Source organism: Mesoplodon bidens (genome assembly GCF_964165515.1).
Source record: "Mesoplodon bidens genome assembly, chromosome: 14".
In the NCBI taxonomy this organism is placed as follows: domain Eukaryota; kingdom Metazoa; phylum Chordata; class Mammalia; order Artiodactyla; family Ziphiidae; genus Mesoplodon; species Mesoplodon bidens.
The window spans coordinates 30,522,774-30,550,094 of NC_138170.1; the positions used below are offsets into that span (position 1 = coordinate 30,522,774).

General features: G+C 40.8%; 2 protein-coding genes across 17 annotated transcripts in view; both read left to right on the top strand.

Moving 5' to 3' along the window:
• Positions 1–6,525, top strand: part of AAK1 (AP2 associated kinase 1) — a 169,252-nt gene extending 162,727 nt beyond the window's left edge. For all 14 annotated transcript variants that reach the window (XM_081254484.1, XM_081254494.1, XM_081254495.1 and 11 more), the window contains one exon: positions 1,364–6,525. In XM_081254484.1, coding sequence (XP_081110610.1) covers positions 1,364–2,493 — 1,130 coding nt within the window. In that variant the 3' untranslated portion in view covers positions 2,494–6,525. The remainder of the gene's footprint in view (positions 1–1,363) is intronic.
• Positions 6,526–16,725: 10,200 nt separating this feature from the next.
• The window catches only part of NFU1 (NFU1 iron-sulfur cluster scaffold), a 30,102-nt gene continuing 19,506 nt past the window's right edge, over positions 16,726–27,321 (top strand). The window contains exons 1-3 of one of the 3 annotated variants that reach the window (XM_081254149.1): positions 16,726–16,839; positions 19,035–19,135; positions 22,809–22,944. In XM_081254149.1, coding sequence (XP_081110275.1) covers positions 16,778–16,839; positions 19,035–19,135; positions 22,809–22,944 — 299 coding nt within the window. In that variant the 5' untranslated portion in view covers positions 16,726–16,777. Of the gene's footprint in view, positions 16,847–16,877; positions 17,002–19,034; positions 19,136–22,808; positions 22,945–27,321 lie in introns of those variants that run through there. The other 2 variants (XM_081254150.1, XM_081254151.1) reach the window with 2 other exon arrangements.

The following is a 27,321-nucleotide window of genomic DNA, read 5'->3' on the forward strand; positions in this document are numbered from 1 at the left end:
GCTAAAAAGTTACAGGATTCAGAGAAACATAGTATTTTTGTACAGTATCTTCTAAAATGTTCAGACCTCTCTCTACATCTCTTTACAATGTAATGCCTCTAAGTAATTGGTTTCCCAATAAATTGATTTTGATGCCGCTTCTGCTGTGTTCTGTGTGATTAATTCAAGCAGAAACTTTAGCAGGGGGAAATTGTTAACAGAAGTTTCTAGTACCTAAAGGTTTGCTTAGAAGGGGAGAGGGTAACGTGGGGAGGGGATGATTGAATTTCTGCTGTACAGAGGTTCTGAGTCATCTATAAGAGTCCAAATCATGGTACCTATAATTTCTTACCCTGGTGGGTTGGGAAACCCATGATGACATGATATCTCTACCCCCAACCACGCTTTTCTCTGGATTCTTCCTGCTTAGTTACATATGCCTTTTTCCTGCCCTCTTGCTAACATGTGCCCAATGACATACTTCTAACCTGCTAATATTTCTTGGAAGGTAAGCTCTCTTGCATTCTGATAATTGTCTATTTGATTTTAAAAGCCAGAGCACCCTGAGGCACCTCTACCTAGATAAAAATAGATTCGTTTATTAGAGTTTGCAAATACTTCTGTAATTACCTGTGCATTTTACTCCTTCTGCTTAAAGAACTTTATGATGGATTCATTTAAGCAGAGGAGATCTTTGCTAACTTAAAAGACTGAAAACAAAATTCCAGGGCAACTCTAGCTGAAGGTGATGGATTTAATATGATTTTGATTATGTCTCCTCCCCTTAGAAAGTGCCTTCAGTATTCATATTTGAGGCACTCTTGTGCTGTTTGAATAGTGCTCATGATGTAAATCATCAAGTAATTTTGCATTTATCAAGCAGCCACGTTCTGCTGCTTTGGCGGGGGGAAGGTTCCATCCTCAGTTACAGGCAGTGTGGAACAGATGACCACATGTCGATCTGATTGGAGTTTGTCCCCAGACAGTATTTCTGCATCAGCCAGAACTGTCATGGCGGATGTGGAGATGAGTGACTGGTTTGTTTTCACTCCATCCTGAGCCAGCACCAGGTAGAGCAGGTGTCAGTGCCTGGCCCCGTGCGTAGGAGCGTTGCGTAGTTACGCTGAGTGTCTTTTGTGCCTAACATCTTCATCTCCTTTCCTGTGCATCGTGCCTATCGTGTTCCGAAATGTGAGACCGTGATTGCTTGTGTTCCAGTTTGTGTGCAGTTTCCTTGCCTGACTTTTCTTTTTCTGTTTTTCCTTTTCCATTTTCAACATCTATTATTTGGTTCCACAATGTTTCTGCCACGGGTGGACCATTAAATGTTCCAAGGAGAGTTGAACGGACCTGTGCATTAATTCTGCGTTTTGTGCTTTTCTAGGTATCCAGAGAGAGCCCAATCCCTATCCTGTAATAACCGTAGAGCACTTTAAAGAATCAACGGGTTTTAAAGGCCTTCCCCTGTATCCAGACCCCTCCAGAGTACCTGGAATGAAAACTCAGAACAGTTTAGAATATGACTACTTGGCCCGAGATGGCCCTTCCAGCAACAGCTCGTTCCACAGCAGTGAAGAGGAAGGGACCGACCTCGAGGGGGACATGCTGGACTGCAGTGGGTCTCGACCTCTCCTCTTGGAGTCGTCAGAAGAGGATGAGAGCTGCAAGCCTCCGCAGGGGAAGCTGGGAGGAGCCACTCCCTTCACTCAGCCAGAAGTCTCTCCTGAGCAAGCCAAGGCAGCGCAAGGTGGAAGAAAGGACCAGTCCGGAGCCCTCACGCAGCCAGCCGCTGATGGACTTGGTGAGCCAGATGTTTTCGCCACTGCTCCCTTCAGGAGCTCGAGGGTTCCCGCTGATGACGTGGACATTTTCACCAAAGCCCCATTTGTCTGCAAGGGCAGTGTGGCTCCTTCCCAGCCAGAGGAGGCGGACGTGTTTTTGAGAGCTCCTTTCACTAAAAAGAAAAGCATGGAGGAGTTAACCGTTGCCCAGAGCGCCTCCCCGGAGTCTCCTGCGCAGCCCGGTCTCCTCCGTCAGACCAATGACATCCCTCTGCTCCCGGGCCTTGATCGAGCCGTGCATCCCTCTGTCCGAGCTCAGTATTCCATGGCTGGTTTTGCCCAACCGTCTAACCACCCCTCCCATTCTGTACAAGCAGCAGACCATCTTGACAGCGTGTCTCCCAGGGGCACCTCTCTGGAATCTGGGGCCCATCCTAATGACAGAAACAAAGGACCTCAGCCCCAGAAAGAATCTGTCTCAGGCCCCGTGGCTGGCAAACCATTCCGCCCCCAGTCTTTATCCAAATATTCCCGTCACTATAGCCCGGAAGATGAGCCAAGTCCAGAAGCCCAGCCCATCGCTGCCTACAAAATTGTTTCGCAAACCAATAAGCAGTCGATAGCTGGCTCTGTTTCCATCACATCCCTTTCCTCCAGGACTACGGAGCTGCCAGCTGCTGATCCTTTTGCTTTAGCGCCCTTTCCTTCGAAATCGGGCAAGCAGAAACCTTAGGAGCCATACCTGAGCCTTAGGCCACTGTCTCTACCCCACCCTTAATACCCACCACATCACTCCCAGCTGAGCCTTCCCAAGAAGAAATATTGACATGTCAATTATTATCTTTCAGTTCCATGAGTCAGCAGGAATTCTTCAGTCAGCAAACTCAGTCGAGGTGGTAACTTAGTTGAAACTCCTTTAAGTTATGCTCAATTCTTTTGTGTATAATGATTTCTGGACTTTCAGGCATTTCCATCTCCACCTCCACCCAAAGCTCTGCTTTTTGTTGTTTGCCTAGAAACTGTTGAAGTCTAGAACTACTTCCCGGTAAATCCAGAAATAACTTCCCAAAGGGGCCATGTTATTGCTAGTTTGACTCCTGTAGTTGCTGTTCTGAGTCATGTCTATCAAGGAATCAAGATGAGTTCCTCCCGGACTTGGTTTCATACTCTTGAAAAGGGTATGTTTCAGGAAAGAAAGCCAGATAAAAATTCTGCGCATCAAAAGGAAGTGTAATCCTGCAGATACTAATCATTCCTGTGAAGCCGGCAGCTCTAGAAGGATTCTCTGGATCTGAGTCTGTGCAAGCCACACTGGTCCTCGTGCATGAGTGTCTGTGGGTGTGTGACGTGTGTCAGATCCTTTGTAGAAATGCAAACATATCTATGCTCGTGTCTAATAGTGTTGAGCCTTCCCCATGTGCACACTTTAAAAATTCGTGTGAGCACACAGCTATGTGTGTGCATGTCTATGTGCACAGGAAACATTCTTCCTTTAGCTAAACCCTGTCCCACCTCGCGTACCTCCACAATCACTCATTTGCTGGCATTGGTCTCCTGACCTAACTGACTTGAACCCCGTTTTTATTGAGTTCTTTTCTCATGGCAAAATTGAGTTCATTGGAATGTATAGGAAAATCCTGTTGGAACTGAAGTTTCTAAGTAGATTTTTTTTTCCCTCTAGAATTTGCTATGAACAAATTCCATTTACACAGGCTTGAAAAATTGATTATCCTTATACAGTTCCCCCTCAGAACAATAGAAAAGAGCACATTGTTACAGTTCCAACCACTGGGTTTGTGGTCTAAGTAATTTTAAAAAGTACTTAAAAACCTTAGGTCTGAGCACTCCACGCTGTCAATACAAAATTAATTAATCGTGAGACTAGGCTACAAACTAGATTTGCTTGTTTGTTTTTCCACATCCTTGTCACCTTTGTCTACTGCTTCTTGAGGAAATAGAAATCTGAGACATGTAAATAAGTTTGGGAGAAAGGAAAAGAGCTGAACCAGCCAGCCATGAAAATCTTTCGATTCTCTGTCCCCTTGGATGCTAAAGTAGGTCAGATAGGTGCCTCACTTGTGTTTTTGAAATGTCTTGTATTTCTGGAAAGATCTGACTTATTCTTGGCTGTTTTCATACCCTTTATTATTAGTGCCTTAATATGAAACTTAGGTCTCAGTGGGAAGATTTCTGCTGAAGATGTTCAGATTCCTGTTTCAACTTGAAAGCTTCCTGTGACTTGTAGTAAATGTTAGTGATTTCTCCATTAGCTGGAGATGTTGGGAGAGTTGCTTACCAACCCAGATTAATGATTTAAGAATTATGGGAAATTTGGCCAAGAATCAAGCCTGAATGCCAAACTCAACTGCAGTTAAGTATCATACTTTTAAATTTGAAGTTCAGGGATCTTGGCAGTAAAATATGAACAGATACTTTTCAAGACTTTTTCTAGTTTAGTCTCCACCTATTTCAGCTGTCCAGGTTAAAAGATAAATTTAAATAATAGGTACTGGATCAGGGCTCCTAGCAATGATTTTCCAACTGAGGTTTCAGCGGTGCTGATGCTTCACTTTTACGGATGCTAAATGTTCATTGGGCTTTTCTCCCAATGATCATTTCTGAATTTTCTGTGTAACAATGGATGTAGAATCATCTTTCCAGTTGAATAGTTTTGGCTAACAGGTGTGGAACTTAGCACCCCAAACTCTTCCCTTGCCTTTATCAGTTAAAGCCTTCACGTGCAGGAGTGAAAAGGACGGGGATATTCAAGGAGAGTTCTCACCCCAGAAACTCTTAAAGCAGAAGGTCATTCTAATTCACCAGAGGTCTTCAGGATTACCTCTGTAACAGCCCTGCAAAATGACTTTCCTTTGGTTATTTGATCACTCCCCTCCTGATCATTTTAGTTCTCAAGGTGAAAATCAATAAAATCTTGGTAATTTTATTACATAATTGAATCATTTGTCAAGCTGTGCTTGTAATCCTTTTTTATTCTCACTGGAGACCTATGATGGCTGGAGACTCTAAATACCTGTTTTGAACAAGAAATGAATATAAACACATGCAAATGACTTTTGTGTTGTTCTTACTGAATGATGCATGAAAATTTTAGGACTATCGGATTACATTAATTATTAGTTAATAACTAGTGAACTCTGCGCTGATTTTCTTTGGATCATATAGGGTAAATGCATCATTTAAAGACAAAATGTTCTTGGGACTTCCCTGGCGGTCCAGCGGTTAGGACTCCACACTCCCACTGCAGGGGGCATGGGTTCAATCCCTGGTCAGGGAACTAAGATCCCGCATGCTGCATGGTGTGGCCAAAAAAAAAAATAATAATAATAAAGATAAAATGTTCTTGCCAGAGTCCATCCTGAATCTGGAAATCTGGAAAATTTTCGTTTTAAGGGAATCGGGAGTGCTCAGGGTGCTTTGAATCAGTAGCGAATGCATGTTTCCAACAACTACTGCATTAGGTTAACCCTAAGGAGAAAAAGAAAACATATAGTCAACAAAATACTGCACTGCTTGTTTTAGTTTGTTTTATGTGTCACTTGCTTTACACATATATGGAATGCAGGAACCTGTGACCTTTCATTTCAGTGGAGCACAATGAGCCAGAGTACATTTAGAGATAAAGCATTGACCCGCAGCATGCACTAATGAACTCTTAAAGAATCCACATTAATGGACTAACAGGCACTATTGAATTAATGAAGTTATGTGTGGTGAAAAATATTTAGCATGTCTGTTTCTTGGGTTCACATACAGATAACCCTTTAGCTCCAAATCCTTGTTAGATTGGAAAATGGAATGAACAAAATTTGACGCTTGAAGCAGATGCAGGGCAGGACCCAAAGAAATCTAGGTCACAAACTCCATTTCATTCTGGGCCCACTCATTGTTGAGTTGAAAATTTCATATGTGTGGACTGGTGTATATGTATTCACACGCCCATGTTAGGTCTGAGTTTAACCTGGCAACCTTTCTGAACTGTCAAGAAAAATACCAGTATCTTATTGACCCATTATTTAGTAAGTTTTAGAATACACGTACATCAATGTTTTCAACTATTTGGTGGACATTTCGCTGACTCAAAAAGTAGCGGATTTTAGTTTTCTGTAAAATAGGTGTAATCACCAGAGTCATTCTGACAATAGAAATTCAATCATGCTATATTTGCTTCCCTAAGGAAGTTGTCAAAACATAGGTTATATAGTATGTATGCATCCTATCAAATAGGAAATTTTATTATAGGAAACTAGAGAAAGGTGAGATCCAACTCACTCTTTAGCAGGAAGGATACTACCTAAATTGGAGTCCCTTGGGTCCCTTTAATAAAGAAAGATGTTATCCTCTGCTGTGTATTTGGAATTGAAATTGGAGAACACAGGCCAGTCAAGTTCGGAATTGCTGCTGGTCACACAGATGCAGTTTTATATGAGAAATTTGGAACCCAGATTATTCTGATGAAAGGTACATAGGAGAGCCTCTGAAAAGACCACAGCTTGTAAGGAGGCAAGAGCTCCTTGTAAATGCCCACAGCCATCCCTGAGTTCTAATCCTCCAATCCTGCCTTCTGGAGTAAGCATGAAGATTTTAAATGTAATCATGTAAATTTAAATTCTTGCTTTTTCCAGTGACTGTCGACTACTTGTTTGTTGGTTGGTTTTTTTGTTTTAACCACCAGAACACTTGCAAACTTGTGAAGTTCACTTAAGGAAGGATTTCAAAATGCTTGAAAATAAAAAGTAGTATCTGGCTGGGAATTGTTTTTGTGTTCTTTTGCTACAAGATAAATTTGCTAGGTTGTGAAAACAACTAGCTGCTCAGCTTCGACGTGGGAATCCACACTGGCAGTGTCTTGATTGCCAGGATGCCATCTTGCTCTCTGACTTCCTGGTCCTACCAGCCTCATTTGCACCTTGACCTTTATTAGGAAACAGGCCTCCCACATGTGATGCCCAGATCCCATCTTTAAACTGCCAGACACAGGTCTTTCCTGCCTTTTCTCTACCCCTGCAAGTCTTCCTGGCTCACCTTCCTTGTTAATTTCCTCACTTGACATTCCCCTATTATAATCGTACCAATTAAGTGGGGAGTGAGAGGTATGACTGAATGAATGATGATGCTAATTTTTATTCGCCTCCCTTGTTACTGTAAACAGTTTTCTCTTAAATTTTCGCCTAGCCTGTGATAATCTCACCACACTGGAATAATTCCAAATAAGAGTGAAATGGCTCACCTTCCCCTTTTCTTATGGACTAGAAGAAAGGATGAAGGAAGGTTGGTAGAAGCCCAGCCTTACTCTGGAGACACAGCCCAAAAACCTCACGCTCTCTACCTTGATCTAACACAGGCCCAGAGTGCCCTAGAATGCAGGGGCAAGTTTATGTTTGAAGGGACTCTAGAATAGCCTGTAAAAATGGCTAAATGGGGAAATTCCCGGGTGGTCCAGTGGTTAAGACTCTGTGCTTTCACTCCTGTGGGCCCAGGTTCGATCCCTGGTCAGGGAACTAAGATCCCACAAGCCAAAAAAAGAAGCTAAATGTTAACCAGCACACTAGTGGCTTAGTCCAGTATTCCTATAACTTGTAATTCCATAAGAAATTTAGTCTGAGTTACTTCTCTGCAACCTCAATATGAGTGAAACAGTGTTCTGAGTTTATAATAACAATGTTGTTTTCTTGAAATTAAGTCAGTGTCATCTACATTACATTTAATAGAACCATATATACATGTTAGAGGAATCTGTGTGATTCCTTTTGGTGAGGAATTACAGAAGTGGTTTTTTTACCAATGTCAGTTAAAGTGAGATTTGGGGAGTGAGAGAAGACAATATCACCCTCCCACCCTGAAATGGCAAGTCAGGTGTATCTGAGTCAACCAAAGACTCCTGTTGGAGGAGTGTGATTGGAGTGTGTGTGTGTATCCTCACGCTTTCTGCCGTGGTGTTAAAGACCTCCTAATGAAGGCGTCCCGAGAATACCAAGAGGTGACAGTAGGTATTTGAAATGAGTGAATTCAGTTCCGTTAGCCTACCGAGTTAGAAGTGGAGTTGTACTGGACAAAGGTGAGAGAAAGCAGCCATTGCCGTATTGCCTTAGACTCATTTCCACAGTAAGCATGCTCTTCTCATCCACAAGGATAAAACTCAGTAGGGTTTGACCTAAGCTCTCATGTGTGGTATTGGGAGGGCAATAGTGAGCAGAATACTAAAAGGCCTGCAATACGTTACTTTGAAAGAGGGAATATTTAACGTCATCTGTTAGGGGATAGGAATGGAATAAAGGCCAAGGACCATGCTCGTTCCATGCAGAAGAGGTGAACGAACTCCTACCAACTATATTTTGAGTTGACTGAATGAGGAGGTCGACCCAGCTGTAAAGAGTGTTGAGGTCATCAGACCTCAGGAAACAGTATGTGCATACAATCTCAAGGTCTGTGAACATGAGAAAGGGAAAAAACATTTATAGAGTTAATCTTAACAGTTCTTGCAATACCTCTTTTTTGCAGACTCTTGGGTTTATGTTATTGCACCCTTTGTGTGAGCTATCTTATGTATCTGATAGTTTTTATGAATACTTGTTTGAGTTGTAAACTCCTGTACACTTTATTAAAATGGACCTAATTAAAATAAATGATTTACACTTTGTATTATTTCTTAAGTCAGATCTTCCTAGGATTGAAGGACTCCATAAGCACCTTTCACTTAGTACCAAGCCTAGCTCTACATTTTTAAGTTTCAAAGAGCAACTCTTGGTTGGTTGGTTGATTGGTTGGTTGGTTTGTTGGTTGGTTTCCAATGCTGGCATTGTTATTTCCTGAGACCTGCTTTTCATCTAGATGTTTGTGGAGGCATAAATGAAATAATAAAAGATAATGGAGCCATAAGGACTGAGCTGGGGAAATCACAGAGCTCCCTGCAACGTAAAGTTTCCTGTGAACTTCTAAAATGTGTTATCTGAATGTGACCTGCATTAATATGTAGTCTTCAAAAAAAAATCACTAAAGAGAGACCATAAGAAACTAAAGAGAGAAATCTTGAGTGGAAGTGGATTATACCTAAAAAAATTTTAAATCCATACTGTGGGGAAAACCTTCCTGCCTATTTCCTTTCCAAATCTGAGAAAATAACAAAGCTTTAATGAGCTTGACATCCGTGATTCAGGGAGAAATGGTAATGGGCTGAGTTCACAGACATGGTGTTCAAAGAAGATCCAGGGATCCAAAGAGCTCTAGTATAAGATGCATGAATAAAGCCAGAGTTGCCTACTTTTTCTGAAGATTTATTTAATATCTGATTCATCTGTCTATCTTTAAATATGTGCCCTACCTAGTTCTACAATGTGAAGTTCTTATGTATTTTCTATTTCAAGTTCTCATTAGCCAAAAGTAGTCTTCCTTATCGGTGACTCGGACTGTTCCGGGGGAAACCCTTTCAGATGCATCACTCCCACTGAGATGCAGGAGAAGCCTTCTGCAGAGGGGGACAGAGCTTACCTGTGGTGACTTATCTCTGCCTTAATTGTAGGGAGAGCTAGAATTAGAAGCTCCAGCTCCGCTGGGGTGGTCTCTCTGCATACACCCTTTGATGACTCACTTTTGCCAGCCCTGAGGCTGGTTGGTAAGAGACCAGCCAGGGAGGAGGTGCCCTTGTATTGTCCCCTAGGTGAGAACCAAGTGGAAGGAACCAGAGCTGAGACCCAGGGAAAAGCCAAGAATAAATGGCTTAGACCTGTTTCTCTGTATTTGAAGATAAAGATCTTTCCCCTTACATCATGTATTTTTTCCTCGAGTTTATCTTTCCTCGTATTGAAGTATGTCAGCCTACAAGGAAGGAGACCAAGTACTTCTTCAACCTGCTTTTATGTAAGCTTAGCCCAGAGGCCCAAAGGACTCCAAGTATTCCCTTCAGAAGGCAGCCCAGTATTCCAGTGCTGAGATTTGGGACCAACGCCATTGCTACATGTGGAATTCTTAACGTCAGATATTGTGAAATTAGTAGTTCTACCAGATCTCCCATGCCTCATCCTGTTTTTGAGGAGGACCTTTTGACCCCAAGGACATATTTTATTTTTCACTCTTTAGAGAAACCTTACATTATCTGAGAGGAATGGATCACAATTTTCTCTTAGAGTAATCAAAAATTAAATATAAACTGTCAGCCTTTTTTCAGTTTATAATGAATATTACTGGTAGAAATATTCAAGTAAAATTCAAAACAGCTAAAACTGCACATCAAAAATTGATGGAAGACTGAAATCTTGACATTTTAAATCAAAATTTTGATTTGGGAAATTTGAATTTAGTAGGTATAGTGGCCACAAGAGAACTCAGTAGTAGAAACCATTGGTAAAATTTGAAATGAACTAAAAATTGATGAATAAATCTCCATTGTAAAATGTAGATAGAAAAGGCTGGACTCCAATGAATATAATTACAATAAAATGGAAATACATTGCATAGGAAATTGATCCCTTGTCCACCATTTCCTAGCTGTGTAATCTTGAAACATTACTGAACTTCTAAGGGACTCAGTTTCTTCATCTGTAAAATGGGGATAACGTTAAATGCCCATGATCTAGATTGCTATGAGGTGTGCTTAGAAAATGGCCCACTTTAAGTGCTCAATCAATGTTAGCTATTTCTGTTTGATTCACCAGCTTTAGTGGCACCAACATGTGGCAATATCACAATTCCCTCAGCCCACCTGAAATTGTGCTTTACCTGACGGTTTTTAATATTTGTATTTATTTTATATTTTGCACACGAGTCGAGACTTTACTAATCTTTCATATAACACTTTCAAATTCATATAAAATGTGACCATGCTAAGAGCTCGAAAAGAAATGAAGAGAGAGCTAGGGAGCTTGCCAGTGGGGAACATGGATAAAGAAGGATTAATGAGGGAAACACTTGAATATGTCTGTATGCCAGCAGCTAAGGAGAAACAATGTGTAGAGAGGGAGCAGATGAAGATGAAGGAATAACAAAATGAAAAGTAAGCACACCCAGCACCCAGATCTTCGTTTCTAAATACGATTCTCTAATGGAATTTCTCCACGGAAGCAGGGCTCCATGGAGAAATTGAAGATTCTAGGGCTGGAGCAGGAAATATACAAGATGAACCAGGAGCATCTGTAGTGCTGGAAAGTAAAGGAGTGCTAAAAATAATAATAAATAAAAAAATAAATAAAAATCACAGGGGCACAGACCCAACCTGAATGAACTGCCAATGCTCAAAGCTGAAACAATTTAAGCAATGAAATAAATAACATAGTATTAGGTTACGACAAAGTATAAAGTAAACATCCATGAGCCCATGCTGATATAAAAAATGACTGAATAAATAAATGAAGAAAAGACATATACAGAAGAATTTCAGTTAATTTATTTAGCTCCCCCATCTCCCCAAAGTGGAGCTTAATTCCACAAAACTTAAGTGTTGGGTTGTGCATTCAAAGAGTAGTGTATGGAAGGGGAAGGAGCAGGGAGTACCTTCACAGTGGAAAAACCTGACAAACACTGCCTCAGCCAGATGATCAAGGTTAATAGCAACAGTAATAGGTCATGTTGATAACACGAACCCTATGATGTGATGAGAAGGGCACTTCCTTCTATGGTCTTCCTCCCCCTAACCCATAACCCCAGTCTAACCAAGAGAATAATGCCAAACTGTGGAGTTGGTTAATGCTGGTTCCTTAGCTGTGGCAAATGTATAATGGTAATGTAAAATGCTATCAACAGGGAAAACTGGGTAAGGGATAAACAGAAACAATCTGTACTATCTTTGCAAATTTTGTGTAAATCTAATATATTCTGAACAAAAATTTTACTTAAAAAAATAATAAATTGGGCGAATTCCCTAAGGACTGGGAGGGGGAGTAAGGAAGCAGATGGACTGAGAACACAGGTGGAGGTACTGGCTTTGGGTAAGAAAGATGCCTCTTCTGCTATGGGAAGAAGGAGGTAGGATTAATGCAGTGTTGGAGAGGAAAACTTTCTCTCTACACTCTTAGGTTCAGCTCTTGAGGGCTGGCAAATTAAACTTCCAAATGATAGATTAGCAAGAGAAAAGAGTTTTTTTTTTAATTGGATCATAGCGGATTAACAACATTGTGTAAGTTTCAGGTGTATAGCAAAGTGATTCAGTTATACATATACCTGTATCTCTTCTCTTTCAAATTCTTTTCCCATTTAGCTTATTACAGAGGAAAGAGATTTTTATTCACATACTTACATGGGCGTTCACAGAAAAATATAACTCATGGAGGCAGTTAGAATTTGGGGCTTATATATATTGGGTTGGCCAAAAAGTTCGTTTGGGTTTTTCCGTAACCTGGGCTTTATGAAAAACCTGAACAAACTTTTTGTCCAACCCAATATCATCTTAATAAGGTGCTGCTGCAAATAATCAATAAACAATCTAAATAAGAATAGAAGAGAGTTTTATTCAAGCCAAACTGAGGACTATAGCTTGAGAAACAGACTCTCAGTAGCTCTGAGAAGACTGTTCTGAAGAGGTAGGGGAGGAGCCCAGAGATATATGATGTTTTTGGCTGGTCAAGCATAGATCCTGATAAAAGATGACTGCTAGTCACAGGGAACAGCTGTCTCAAGTGAACGAGTTTAGTGACCTTCTGTGTATGGGAAGATGCAAGAATCTAGGGTCATTGAAATTCTTCCTGAGGTCTGCATGTAACTATCTAGGGGCCAGTTTATTCAAAATGCAGAATGCCTTATCCTGTGCTGGTTTTTGTTTTTTTTTTACATCTTTATTGGAGTATAATTTCTTTACATTGGTGTGTTAGTTTCTGCTTTATAACAAAGTGAATCAGTTATACATACACATATGTCCCCATATCTCTTCCCTCTTGCGTCTCCCTCCCTCCCACCCTCCCTATCCCACCCCTCTAGGTCATCACAAAGCACAGAGCTGATCTCCCTGTGCTATGCGGCTGCTTCCCACTAGCTATCTATTTTATGTTTAGTAGTGTATATATGTCCATGCCTCTCTCTCGCTTTGTCACAGCTTACCCTTCCTGCTCCCCATATCCTCAAGTCCATTCTCTAGTAGGTCTGTGTCTTTATTCCTGTCTTACCCCTAGGTTCTTCATGACATTTTTTTTTTCTTAAATTCCATATATATGTATTAGCATCCGGTATTTATCTTTCTCTTTCTGTGCTGGTTTTTTCCCCCTGAATTCCCTTCAGGGCTCCCACTGTGAGCCACAGCAGTGGACTGTGACTTAACCCTTTATATAACTGGATGGTGGGCAACATTCTTTCAATGGTTAAAGTACGTGTACAATATATGGTTGACAGGTGATAAGACAGACTATTTCAGTTAGCATAAAGTTCAAGCCAAATCATGTATAAGCCAGAATAACTTCCCCATACCTCAGTATTTCTTCCATCAAAGGGAAGGAGAAGGGGAAGGAGAAGGGGAGAAGGACACCTATGGGAAAACAAATGATTTTTAGGAAAAGATAAATGGTTTCTTACGAGAATAGAGATATGATAGCTTTGTGAGAATGTCTGCTTAGGTGATTTCTTATCCCTGAGCCGAATTCTCCTCTTCAGTGATGAGTCAATCTTTCCTGGTTGCTAGACTCCTGGGGAGAGGATTTATAACACTTGAAATCTTTTGGGAGGCTCTACTTTTAGGTAGATAAGGGTAGTTCCAAACAAAGCTCCTGAAGTGGTATATTCTGGATGCCTTCAGCAGAAAGAGATAAGTATGTGAGTTTGTGCAAGGCTTTAATAGTTTAGAGAGTCAGTTGCCACCACTGCTACCACCAAGGCCTCTGTCTTTTTCTCTGTGAAGTAAAATCTGCTAAGAATGAGGAGGAACTGGATATCTTTGGAGTAGCTAGTAAAGGGAATGGTTAAAAATATATATATACAACCAGTATTTTGAACAGAATGAGTTCAGTAAGATACAATCAGAACAAGGGCTTAAATGTCATCTTTTTGTTCTTCCTGCCTCACTCCTTGATTGAAATTCGGCAAATCCCATTGCCTTCTGGTTACTTTCATCTTTAAAAACTATCTTATTTTCTATCTAACTGTCAAGTATTTAAAAAATCTAGCCAGTGCTTCCCTGGTGGCACAGGGGTTGAGACTCCACCTGCCGATGCAGGGGACGCGGGTTCGGGCCCCGGTCCGGGAAGATCCCACATGCCGCGGAGCGGCTGGGCCCGTGAGCCATGGCCGCTGAGCCTGCGCGTCCAGAGCCTGTGCTCTGCAACGGGAGAGGCCACAACAGTGAGAGGCCCGCGTACCGCAAAAAAAAAAAAAAAAAAAAATCTAGCCAAGTCTTTATAACCTCCATCTTGTATCTGCCTTAGAGCTTTCTTCCTTTCCCTTGGTTAGGTTCAAGGACCAGTCTCCTCTTCTTTCTACACCTGCCTCCTGCAAGGAAGGGGCTTGGGATCATGGAGCAGTGGTCCTTTTCCTTGGCTGGGGTTGCCTGTGGCTTTCTGCACTGTTCCCCGAAGGGGAACAATTTATGCAAAGGCCCTTAGATGGAAAATAATTCAGCATATTTAAGGAATGGAAAACAGCCAGGGGAGGGGAAAGAGAAAGGAGGCTGGCAGTCAGCCTTCCAGACACTTTATGCTCACACATACAAGCACATACTCAGAGACACAAACTATTTTACGTAAATGGGATCGTACTATATGTGCTGTTTCTAATCAGTTTTGTTTTCCACTTAATGTAAATGACCAATAATTGGCAAAAAAGAATTATTTTATTTACTTATTTTGGCCGCGTTGGGTCTTTGTTGCTGCGCGCGGGCTTTCTCTAGTTGCGGCGAGCGGGGGCTACTCTTCGTTGCGGTGCGCAGTCTTCTCATTGCGGTGGCTTCTCTTGTTGCGGAGCACGGGCTCTAGGAGTGCAGGCTTCAGTAGTTATAGCGCACAGGCTTCAGTACTTGTGGAGCACGGGCTTAGTTGCTCCGCGGCATGTGGATCTTCCTGGACCAGGGCTCGAACCCGTGTCCCCTGCCTTGGCAGGCGGATTCTTAACCACTGCACCAGTAGGGAAGGCCCCCCCCCAATTTTTTTAATCCAGTTTTTGCAAGGGAGAGAAACATATTTTGGTGGCTGACTGAAATGCTAATTGGCATAACTCCCTGAAGTTTGTCAATTAATTGAAGTTTGTCAATTAATCACACACACACAAAAATGGTAAGAGTACTACCTGGAATGAGGTCCCCCAAAGCACCAACAGTTAAGAGGCGGGAAGATGAAATCCTGCAAAGGAGAAAGGAGAAGGAGTAACTAGAAAAATAATAGGAAAAATTGGCAGTTGTGGTGCCAGGGAAGCCAAGGAAGCAGATTATTAAAGGGAGGGAGAGACCATCAGCATTCCACTCCATAGGTCAAGAAAGGTAAAAACCAAGAAGGATCCTTCAGATTCAGCCACATGGATGATGTGGGTGGTCTTGACTAGATCAGCTCCCCTCCCCACACCGGTGGGACACAGAAGGCTGCTTTCGGTGGTTTGAAGAGTGTGAGGTGAAAAACTAGAGACTGAAAGTGTAGACAATTCTTTTATGCCATTCGACTTTGCAGGGGGAAGAAAAAGAAAAGAAAAGGTGGTGGTTTTAAGGTGGTTTGGGGCAAGGCAGGATTTTCCTTATGGGAAGGAACAGATAAGAGAGGGAGAAGTTGAAGACAGCAAGATGGTTCCTAACTGGGGTATGTTCTTGGGTGGAAGAGCCACACTGCACACTTGATTCAAGGTCTAGCAGAGAGTAAAGGGGAAAGCCGTGGATGACACTGAGGTCTAGAATGGGTCAGCAAAGACAGAAGCCAACACGCAGCCTTGAGAATGTAAGATGCACTCAGAGGAGGCTCACGTGTCCAGCCCCAGAGCAGCCACAGCCTGAAGCCCCGCCCACCCCCTTAGAGGGCTCCCCTTCCATGTAGCCTCAACTTCTCCGACAACAGGTGTGTTGTTTCCCTTACAGAAACCAGTCCTCTGTGTATATCTTCTAGAACAGTGCTTCTCAAACGTTAGCCTGCATCAGAATCACCTGGAGGGTTTGTTAAAACAGATTACTGGACCCCAGCTCCGGAGATTGTGATTCAGTAGGTCTAACGTGTGGTGTGATAATTTGCATTTCCCACGTGTTCCCATGCGGCTGCTGCCCTCAGTCCACATTTTGAGAACAGCTGTCCTAGAGAAAGCTTTTTACCCCAGTAAGATCCTGGAGAATAGTTAACGAACTTTTGGACTTTGCTCTGGAAATCAGTCAATACTCATGCTTATACTGCAAAAGGCAGCTCCACACGAGGTGAGTTCTCTCTGCGTGTTGGTCCAACATGACCGAGTCCACAAACCCAGCCTAACCCAGGTCCACACGGGCCCCATGGGAGAAGAGCAGGCAGCTCGCTGGAGAAAGGCGAGAACCTTCCCAGGGGATGCTTCAGGGCGTCTTTTGAGACAGTTACTGAACTGGGCCTGAATGGCAAGCAGGTTCCTACCAGAGGCAATGGGCGGGTCTAGAATGTTCCGCAGGATCAGGCTGTGCAAACGCAGCACCTATTAAGTGGGAAAAGCAATGTACGGTTCCGCGCATGCGTGCGGAGTCCCTCGTGCTTGCTTGAGGACACCTGCGCAAGTATCGCAAGGATTTCTTTTCTTTTCTTTTTTTTACAACTTTATTGGAGTATAATTGCTTCACAATGGTGTGTTAGTTTCTGCTTTATAACAAAGTGAATCAGTTATACATATACATCTGTTCCCATATCCCTTCCCTCTTGCAAGGATTTCTTTTTTCCCGTTGCCCAGCCTCACGAAGTAGGTAGGTAATGATTTCAAACAGCCTACGCAAGCCCGCCCCGCTCATCCGCAGCAGAGCCCCGCGCGGCCGGTAGGGTGCGCTATTCACGGTGCCTTTCCAGATCCCGGCCGGCCTGCGCCTGCGCGGGGCTTGAGCACAGCTGCGAAGGCTGTGCGGGCTGGAGCTGCCTATCCCACACCTGCGCACTCGGACCAAGATGGCGGCGGCGGCTCTCCTGGGCTTGGGAGCTGCGGCGGCTGCCGCGGGGCTGCGGAGGCGGTAGGTGGTGAGCCCGGGGCTGCGTATAGCGGTGCCGCTGGGCTTAGCCAGCAGAGCGGTCGCCTCCCCGCCCGCCCTCTCTTACACCGGGTGGGCAGAAGTGCCCCTGACCTTGCCTTTGGGTCCATCCCCACCGCCGAAGTTGGGGGTTTAAACCCTGAGGTGGGCAGCTCTCGGTGAGGCAGCTCTGCGACCCGGTTCTGGCGGGCCCTGCCGGCCTTGTCCCAGGCTCCGAGACCCGGTGCCTGAGTCCCTGTGGTGGGGAGACTCTCAGAGACCGGCGGTAGGGACCTCACCGAGGAGCTGTTTTTAGATCGGGGCCCCTCCAGCCCTTCCACCCCGTGCATTCGCTCTGCCTTTTAAACACAAAATCAGAACGTCAAAATGTCACTCATTTTCTTAGTGAGGCCTACCTAGAAGGGGAACGTGACCTATCTGAAGTCACACAGCATCTAAGTGCTGGAACTCTAGATTTCCGCGCCCCACCCACCAAACCCACTCAGTTCCCTTGTCTTTCGTCTTTCCATTTGCCCTGTCTTTGCGTTTGGCTTCCCAGGGACATCTGTCAACACTGGTTAGGTGAAAGGCACTGAGAACATTAAATAGATTGTTGTACCGTGGTTTCTCTTATGGAACAAAAGGAGAAGAGGGCCTAGCAAGGGTTGACCCCCTGAGTGTTAGGGGTTTTAGTGCTAATGATGCTCTTTAAGTTGAAATGCATTTCCTAAAATAATTAGGTTTGCAGAAGGAGTTTTTGTTAGTCACCTCCTGCCTCCCTCTCTTATTTTTGAGTAGATGTCTTCCTGGAATAATTTAACTCACCTTTACTATTTTATTACTCTAACCCATCCCCGTCAGAATATGTATCCATTCTGCCTTTTCCCTGGGCTGAAAGGAAATTTCCGTATTCCAGGTGTAGTTCCGTCCTTGGTGTACTTCCATATTGCAAGGTAACCAAGATTTAGGCAGTGTGCTATAGATAAAAATGCTTTCACCCCAAACCTGAATTCCATTTAATGAATCATTGTTGGGCACCTATCGCATACTAATAATAGTGGTAGCTAACATTTATTGAACACATTGAACACATGCACTGTTGTAAGCACTTTACATGGATTACCTGGATCCATGTTTGCCCCAGTCTTTATGAGTTAGCGGTGAATATTAACTTCATTTTGGAAATGAGGAACTGAGGTAGGTCATCATGCTGGTGGCTAGGGACAGCAATGAAGACAGTCCCTCCTCTTTATGAGTTTGCAGGTTGAGAATAATCAGAGAAATGTAAAAAACAAAAAGTGATCATAAATATGCTTAAAATTCCTCAGTGACTCCTGTGAAATGAAAATTGGAATGGATGGTAATAGTATTTTAAAGTAAACTGCATTTTCATGTAACTTGCATCAGATTTCTAAAATTTTTCACTAGTAACATCTTTTGTTTACTTTTCTAGTAGTATTTGATTTTCCCTTCTCCCTTCGTTTTTAATTGGTCAAATCCATGAAAAAAAAAATAGCCAGTCAACACTTTGGAAGTTTTGTAACTTTGGTTATTTCATTATGATTATATTCAGAGTAAAATAACCAAAGTTACAAAGCAGCATCAATATGTTTCCAGTCAGAAAGCACGTATAGACTGTTGACTTCTTTAGCAGTTTGGTGGAGAATAGTATATTTTCTATTAGGCTTTTGGAGGTACTGAAATGCCTTTCAAAACAAATAGCATAGGTTGTCTCTTTCCAGGGAAACATGGTGGTAGAGACAGAAAAGGAGGGAGACTTTTCACTCTATTTACTTTTATTCCCTTTGAATTTTGAACCATGTGACTCTATCACCTAGTTGTTTTTAAATCTAAAATGGGAAGAACAGTTTGTAGCTCTTTGCCTCCTTCATGCATACCTAAGAGTCTGGAACTCCAGGTTATAAATCACTGATGTAGATGCATTTCTGTTTCTTTCCACCAGATATTGTATATTCTATATACACTCAGTTATAAAGGCTATAAATCTCCCCTTGAGCTCTTGTTTTTAAATTGTTTGTAGATATTGCTTGTCTAAGGGAGTGGAAATAATGTTGTGGATGGAAAATGAAAATTCATCTTTGTTATTTTCATTATGGTTGTTTTATATATGAGAAGTAGAAACTTGAGTTTAAGAGATTATCTCTTAAAATGTCATTTTTATTTGTTTTAAAATGTAGATTCTGTCATATGATGAATCCATATACCATTAAGAAACAGCCTCTGCATCAGTTTGTCCAGAGACCACTTTTCCCACTCCCTGCAACCTTATGTAACACAGGTAAAATTTCATCTCTTTTAGAGCAAACTGCCTGAATGAAATTTTGTGGGTCATAAGCAATGAGAATTTGTAAAATTTTCTATTCAGATGCCTATAAAAAGAATATAACATTTTTTTCTGCCATAAACTACACTTTACTGTAATTATTTGTTTACACATATCATTTGGCCTTAAATTTCAAGAATCCTGAATACAGTGTCCAGTACTTCTATGAAATCTCAGTTTCTTGTGTAACACATCTTCTAGAACGTAAGAGTTGCACAATAAGTGATTTCTCAATCAAAAATATAGAAAAGTTACAAATGGGTTTGTGTTTCAAAGAATCATATGTATTTTAAGCTATTGCCCTCCTTATTTTCATAAGAATACCTCTAAAATCAGTAAGTTTCTAGCTTTCACCCAGGCCTTAAGACATAGTACTTTGAATGTAGTTTTTCTTTTTTTGTCAACATTGATCACTATGGTTTTGTTGACAGTCTTGTTGATGTTACATGCTTTTATTTTCTTTAATACTGGAAATAAGTATAAATATAGGATTTGAAAATTTTTGCAATATGACCACTGTCATGTGGTTAGGGAACCTTGTCGGGGAGGGTGTGTGTGTGTGTGTGTGTGTGTGTCTGTCTGTCTGTGAATGCCTACCTATATGTGCTTATGGAGCTGTAAGAATTGGGATTCAGCTCTTGGCCCTTCTCCATTTCCATCACTACCTTTAACTCCTCCTTGTGGCCATGCTACTCTAGAAGGTGGCTCACTCTGGCTAATGCCATGAGTTGGATCAGGGTAGAGACCTTACCTCCCCTGTATCGTGGGGCAAGAACAGGAGTGCCGTTCCTGTCTCCTTGAGTCACAGAACAATTTAGGCATAAATATTGAGTAACTCAGCATCTTAAGCTACTTTAATTAGACTTTTAAATTTTGTAGAACTGAATTATGTGGTCATCTAGACTTTTCAGATTGGAAACCTGCTGATTTTAGTCTTTGATATTGACTTCAAGCACCATTAATTTATATTTGAGGGGGAACTTATGCCTACCTTTTTATCTGTTACCTATTATACCAAGCATAATAGGAAAGATTATTTTACAAGAGTCTTTCTCTCCTGTTGTAACTGTTATGACACTTTCAGAGGATCTTTATGGATGATGGATCTGAGAGTCATTTTTGAAATACCTAATTTAACCCAGTTTAGGCTATAACTGGAATGATTTTGTTAATACCTAGTCAAATTACTTTTTTTGAAATACCTTTGTTCATTGTTGAAATTTATGTAGTGGGCTTCCCTGGTGGCTCAGTGGTTGAGAGTCCACCTGCCGATGCAGGGGACACGGGTTCGTGCCCCGGTCCAGGAAGATCCCACATGCTGCGGAGTGGCTGGGCCTGTGAGCCATGGCCGCTGAGCCTACGCGTCCGGAGCGTGTGCTCCGCAACGGGAGAGACCACAACAGTGAGAGGCCCGCGTACCGCAAAAAAAAAAAAAAAAAAAAAAAAAAAAATTATGTCGTGATATCATATATTACCATATTTTCTATTTCAGACATATGTAGATTATACTCTCTTAAATTATTTTTTACATTTATAGTTCTTCAAGTGTTTCTAAAAATTTTTCTTTCTGCATGTATAGTTTTACACAAATGGACTGAGTAGAATAAAGCCAGGTTTAATTCTTCAAATGTTGGTGGAGTGCCTAATATGTGCAGAGATTTTGGTTACCAATAAATTATTAAGAAAGGACACAGAGATGATTGGTCAGAGCCAGGGTTAAAAGAACCTTGTTTTCTGTATATTTACAGAAAATGGCGGCAGCACTTTATATAATGTTCCATCTGAACATTGTAGTGCAGATTGTCAGAGGAATTTATTGGTTGGAAGTAGAAGTATTTTAAATCAAGTACTTCAACACTGAGGTTATCATTTTTCATTTTTTTCTTTTTTAGGATTTGCCTGGTCACCAAGTCACCAACTAATATCTTTACAGGACAGTGACTTAAGCAAAATATATGGGAGTTTAGTTTCAATTTCTACTTTACCAAGGAAATGACTCAATATCAGTTAGCTGGAACTGCATGGCGAGGTGCAAAAACAATCTCTGTCAAATTAGAATCTTCTCTTTTAACAGTTAAGAAAAGCATTTTTATACCAACCATACGTTTTACCAAATTTAATCTCTTTCTAATTTAAAATAAAACTTGTTTTTTGATACTTTACTCTTTCTTAAGATATGTGATATGAGGATTATGATAGGATAGAAAGACTGATCTTAAGTATATTTTCCTTTTATGCTTGGCACTAATACTTATGGGGTGGTAGTACGCACAACGGTTAAACAAGTCAGTGCTGGAAAATTGGCCAGGCTTGAATCCTGGCTTTGTCACTTAACTAGCCGAGTGACTTTGAGCTTTAGTTTCCTCATTTATAAATTAGGATAAAAACAGTGCCTCCTTGGCAGGATGTAAGGATTAAATGATATAATTCACATAAAGTGCTTAGCACCATGCCCAGCACATGATAATTACTCAATAAATTAACTTATTTCCATATACTGCTCTAAGAAGAGAATTGGGTGGTTGTGTTTGGTTTGTTTTTTTTTTTTAAGTCAGAAGGTTTATTTTCATAATAAGTAACCAGAGCCTGTTTAATAGTTTTAAACTGTTAAAACCTCAGTACTATCTTTTTGTCCTACGAGCTGTTATCATAATAGCAAGGTAGGAAATTAAAGATTAAAGATTCTTTTATTCTCAATCTGATCATGGCCCTAGAAGGAACAGAGAAGAAAAGAATCTCTAAAGATAATTTTTTTTTTTTTTCGGTACGCGGGCCTCTCATTGTTGTGGCCTCTCCCGTTGTAGAGCACAGGCTCCAGATGCGCGGGCTCAGCTGCCATAGCTCACGGGCCTAGCCGCTCCGCGGCATGTGGGATCTTCCCGGACCGCGGCACGAACCCGTGTCCCTTGCATCGGCAGGTGGACTCTCAACCACTGAGCCACCAGGGACGCCCTCTAAAGATAATTTTAAAATATTCTAGAAAGTAATTCACATAGATTCCCACCTACATGATAATTTATAATGTCACTAACTCTATACCTTTGGACAAGTTACTTAACTCTTAGTGACTTAACAGGTTACTTATCTCTAAGCCTCAGTTTCTTCATTTGTAAAATGGGAACAATAATACATTCTTCATAGGATTGTTAAAGGCTTAAATATATATAAAGCACTCAACCCTGTCTCTGATATGTAATAAGTAAGCATAAAATAAATATCATTTGTTATTATAAATTTATTTATCTTTAAAAAATGTTAGCACTTTGGAAAGTGATATGATTTATTATTATAGCTAATTTGGTATTGAGTTACCATATAGAATCCATCTAAGACTCCTCAATTATGATATGCCTTCCTACTTACGTGTAGGATATTGCTAGAATCTGTTGAGTAACAAAACTATCTAAATAATTAGTATTAATATAAAATTCAGTGAAGTTATCCTAAATATTTTGATAAATTTGTTGCTTAACAATTCTTATTCTGTAAGTTTGGGCAATAAAGCTTTATATTCTTTTTTTCTAATTTTCCGTATTTCTTTTGGTTCTCTGAAAATGAGCACTTCATAGTCCATAAACTTGTTAACATTTTTTTTCTAGAATAACATTCTTTCTTTTTTCTCTTTTAGTGAGATACATGTTTATTCAAACACAAGATACCCCAAATCCCAACAGTTTAAAGTTTATTCCAGGAAAACCAGTTCTTGAGACAAGGACCATGGATTTTCCCACACCAGCTACAGCATTTCGCTCCCCTCTGGCTAGGTATAGTACTATTTTTAATTTGCTTTTACCAAGAAACATAAATAATTGACTTCGGGGGTTAAGGTAGCCTTATTTAGCTATTTTACTTTTATGTGCATTGCATCTTTTCAGTATAGGGATTATTTTCTTTTCAGGTGAGAGATAAAGAAAAATAAGAGTTGATATTAGGAAACCCTTCTCCTGAAAAGGGATGTACTTAAGAGATCTGCAGCATGACTAAATAAGAATTTATATTTTTCCTTTTTAAAAATCTATCAAGGGGGCTTCCCTGGTGGCGCAGTGGTTGAGAGTCCGCCTGCCGATGCAGGGGACACGGGTTCGTGCCCCGGTCTGGGAAGATCCCACATGCCGCGGAGCGGTTGGGCCCGTGAGCCATGGCCGTTCAGCCTGCGCGTCCAGAGCCTGTGCTCCGCAACGGGAGAGGCCACAACAGTGAGAGGCCCACGTACAGCAAAAAAAAAAAAAAAAAATCTATCAAAATGATAATATGGCAGGACTTACCTAGTGGTCCAGTGGTTAAAACACCACGCTTCCAACGCAGGAGGTGTGGGTTCGATCCCTTGGGGAACTAAGATCCCACGTGCCACGTGGCAAAAAAAAAAAAAATGAGGCCGATATCCATTCTAAATCTTTAAAACCCTGTTTTTAGAAAACAGTGAAAACATGATCATTTTATTCTCAAGGATAGCTGGATTTCTAGATGTTTCAAAACGGAATAGTTTCTAAAATATTCCTTTCAGAACTATAAATGATAATAGTTATCAGATGTGGCATGATTTTTTAATAAACTAGTGAGTGGTGACAGTTTTTATTTTTATTTATTTTTTATTGAAGTATAGTTGATTTACAGTATTGTGTTAGCTTGAGGTGGATAGCAAAGTGATTCAGTTATTTTTCTTTCCAGATTAGATTCTATTATAGTTATTAAAAGATACAGAATATAATTCCCTGTGCTATGTAGTAGATCCTTGTTGCTTATCTATTTTAGGTAGTCCTTATCTGTTAATCCCATACTACTAATTTGTCCCTCCCTCTCTTTCCCCTTTGGTCACCGTAAGTTTGTTTTCTGTGTCTTTGAGTCTGCTTCTGTTTTGTATATAGATTGATTTGCATTATTTTTTAGTTTCCACATATAAGTGATATCATGCAGTATTTGTCTTTCTCTGTCTGACTTACTTCATTAAGTATAATATTCTCTGGGTCCATCCGTGGTGCTGTAAATGGCATCATTTCATTCTTTTTAATGACTGAGTAATATTCCATTGTACATGTGTACCACATCTTCTTAAGTCAGTTGTCTGGTGATGGGCACTTGGGTTGTTTCCACGTCTTGACTATTGTAAATAGTGCTGCTGTGAATACTGTGGTGTGTGTATCTTTTGGAATTAGAGTTTTCACTTTTTCTGGATATATACCCAGGAGTGGGATTGTTGGATCATATGATAGCTCTATTTTTAGTTTTTTAAGGAACCTCCATACTGTTTTCCATAGTGGCTGCACCAATTTACATTCAGTGGTGACAGTTTTTAAATTCACTAAAGACATGTTAAATGTATGTCTAATGATAAAGCACAAACAATAAAATTATAAACCCCCTTTTTAACTGATAGCTAGAGAAGTTATTTATAATAAGAAATGTTAGGTCAATAACATCAACTGAAATTTTTGGTAACTTAAGACTGATACTGATTGCCAAGGATATTGGGAAAATAAAACTTAGATAACTATTTCTGTATACATACAGCCATTTAATGTGTCTCATTTAGGGGAGCCAGGAATATGCTTATCTCAGGAATCATTTTTAAAGTTTCTGATTAATAAATATGCACGTTTCCTTCGACCTAAATATACCACTTCTTGGAATATATCTTAGAGCATTTGTTTTTTATACTTTTTAATACAAGCCACAGTAATAAACTTTTTTTTAACATCTCTATTGGAGTAAAATTGCTTTACAGTGGTGTGTTAGTTTCTGCTTTATAACAAAATGAATCAGCTATTAAACATCTTATGACTCGCTATATACATACACACATATACATACGCAGATATACATAAATATGTACATATATGTATGTATATATAGGTATGAAACAAGTGTTTGATGGGGCAATTTTCACCTTTATAAGGTATAAAACATTCTTTTTTTTAAAATAAACTTATTTATTTATTTATTTTCTTTGCGGTACGCGGGCCTCTCACTGTTGTGGCCTCTCCCGTTGCGGAGCACAGGCTCTGGACGCGCAGGCTCAGCGGCCGTGGCTCACGGGCCCAGCCGCTCCGCGGCATGTGGGATCTTCCCGGTCCGGGGCACGAACCCGTGTCCCCTGCATCGGTAGGCAGACTCTCAACCACTGCGCCACCAGGGAAGCCCTATAAATTTATTTTTTATTTATTTGTTTTTGTCTGCATTGGGTCTTTGTTGCTGCACGCGGGCTTTCTCTAGTTGTGGCGAGTGGGGCTACTCTTTGTTGCGGTGCGCAGGCTTCTTATTGTGGTGGCTTCTCTTGTTGCAGAGCACGGGCTCTAGGCACGCAGGCTTCAGTAGTTGTGGCACGCAGGCTCAGTAGTTGTGGCTTGCGGGCTCTAGAACGCAGGCTCAGTAGTTGTAGCACACTGGCTTAGTTGCTCCGCAGCATGTAGGATCTTCCCGGACCAGGGATCAAACCCGTGTCCCCTGCATTGGCAGGCGGATTCTTAACCACTGCGCCACCAGGGAAGTCCCTAAAGCATTCTTATATTTCCTTTCTTGTGCTTTTTATATTATTCTGTTCTGTTCTGTTTTATTTTATTAGATAAAATCCTGGTCACTATATAATTGATTTTACGACTCACTGGTGGTTTTGCAAAACACTACCTTAGAGAACAGCCACATATATACATAAGGAGTGTGCACGTATGTTCACTGTAGCCTTGTTGGTAATGGTAATAAGTTAGAAACAACCTAAATATTCATCGGTAGGAAGAGTTAGATAAACTTTGTTCGTCCGTAGTCTGCATGGACCAACAATAAAACAGTACAAAGGATGAGGCGGACTCATATTTACTGAATGACCTCTAAGACATACTGTTATTGAAGAAAGCAAGTTGCAGAACAATGAATACATTATGATTATTATGTGTATGAAAACAAAAAACACAAAACAACAAAAATGCACTGATAAAGAGGTCTGGAAGAATGTACACGAAACCGGTAACAGTGGATTTGGGAGGGGCGGTCAAGAGGCATTCACTCTCTATGTATAGCTTGAAATGTTTACATCAAGTACAAGCTCACATATTTTGTATTCTAAAAAATGTAAAAATAAAAAAGCCCAAGATGATTCAATTACAGATTAGTTGGAGATTATTTCTGTCAGATGTTCAGTTGGTAAAAATCCCCATTTCTCCGTTTTACAGAATTATCTTCAGTCAGCCTTGTTTTTGTTGTTTAGCAGAGAATGTTTTTACTGTAAGGTAGAACGTAAGCTTCATGAGGATGGAAACCAGTCTGTTCTGCTTGTTGTTGTATCCCTAGTGCTTAGTACAGTGTCTGCTACTCAGCAAGTATTCAAATACTAGTTGAATGAATGAATAAAGAGTAATGTGTCTTACTTCAGGGAGGCATTTGACATGTTTCTTCCTGTCCTTGTAGACAAGACAAAGAAATGTAAGCAGAGGGTAAACCTGTCTCCAGGGACATGTAAAAGGGCTCTGAATCTCTGTAGTTGGCATGTTTATTCAGGACTTTTTAAAAATCAGCAACATTAATAAAGATATAATTATCAGTTTTTCAGATGAGAGGATTTGCTTATCTGTTGGATGGCAAAATTCAGAGACATTTTTGAAAGTTTTATTAGGCTTAAAGCAAATAAGATAAAAGTCTAACAGAAATAAATATTAAGCCGTGTGTTTAAATTTTTTAAATGAATAGCACAGTTATGGGATAGAAGAACCTGACCTTCCAGTTAGTCATGTTGGATATGATGCAGAGCTCAAAAAAGTCAGTCAAACTTTTAACAGAGTCCTAGTGTCCAGCCTAAGAGAGGTAATAGTCTTTGTACTCTGAACAAGTTAGACTACATTTGGGATAGTGTTTTCAGTTCTGGGTATCATATTTTATTTTGGACATTGACAAGTTGAAATTGTCCCAAGGAAAGTAACCTAAATAACAAAGCATGTATAATAATGTTTGAAACTCCTGTTTCCCCTTTTTCTTTCTTTTAGGGACAGAACCTGTGAACTCTTTCCTAAAGCAGTCTCCATGATGTGGACCATAGATCAGGTGTATTCCTTTGCACAGTCCTTTCATTTGGGAAAAAAAAAAAAGCTTTGCTGATAGTGCTAATCAAGGGTCCTACTTAAAGGTCTGTGCTTTGGTTTATGGATCATAAGCTG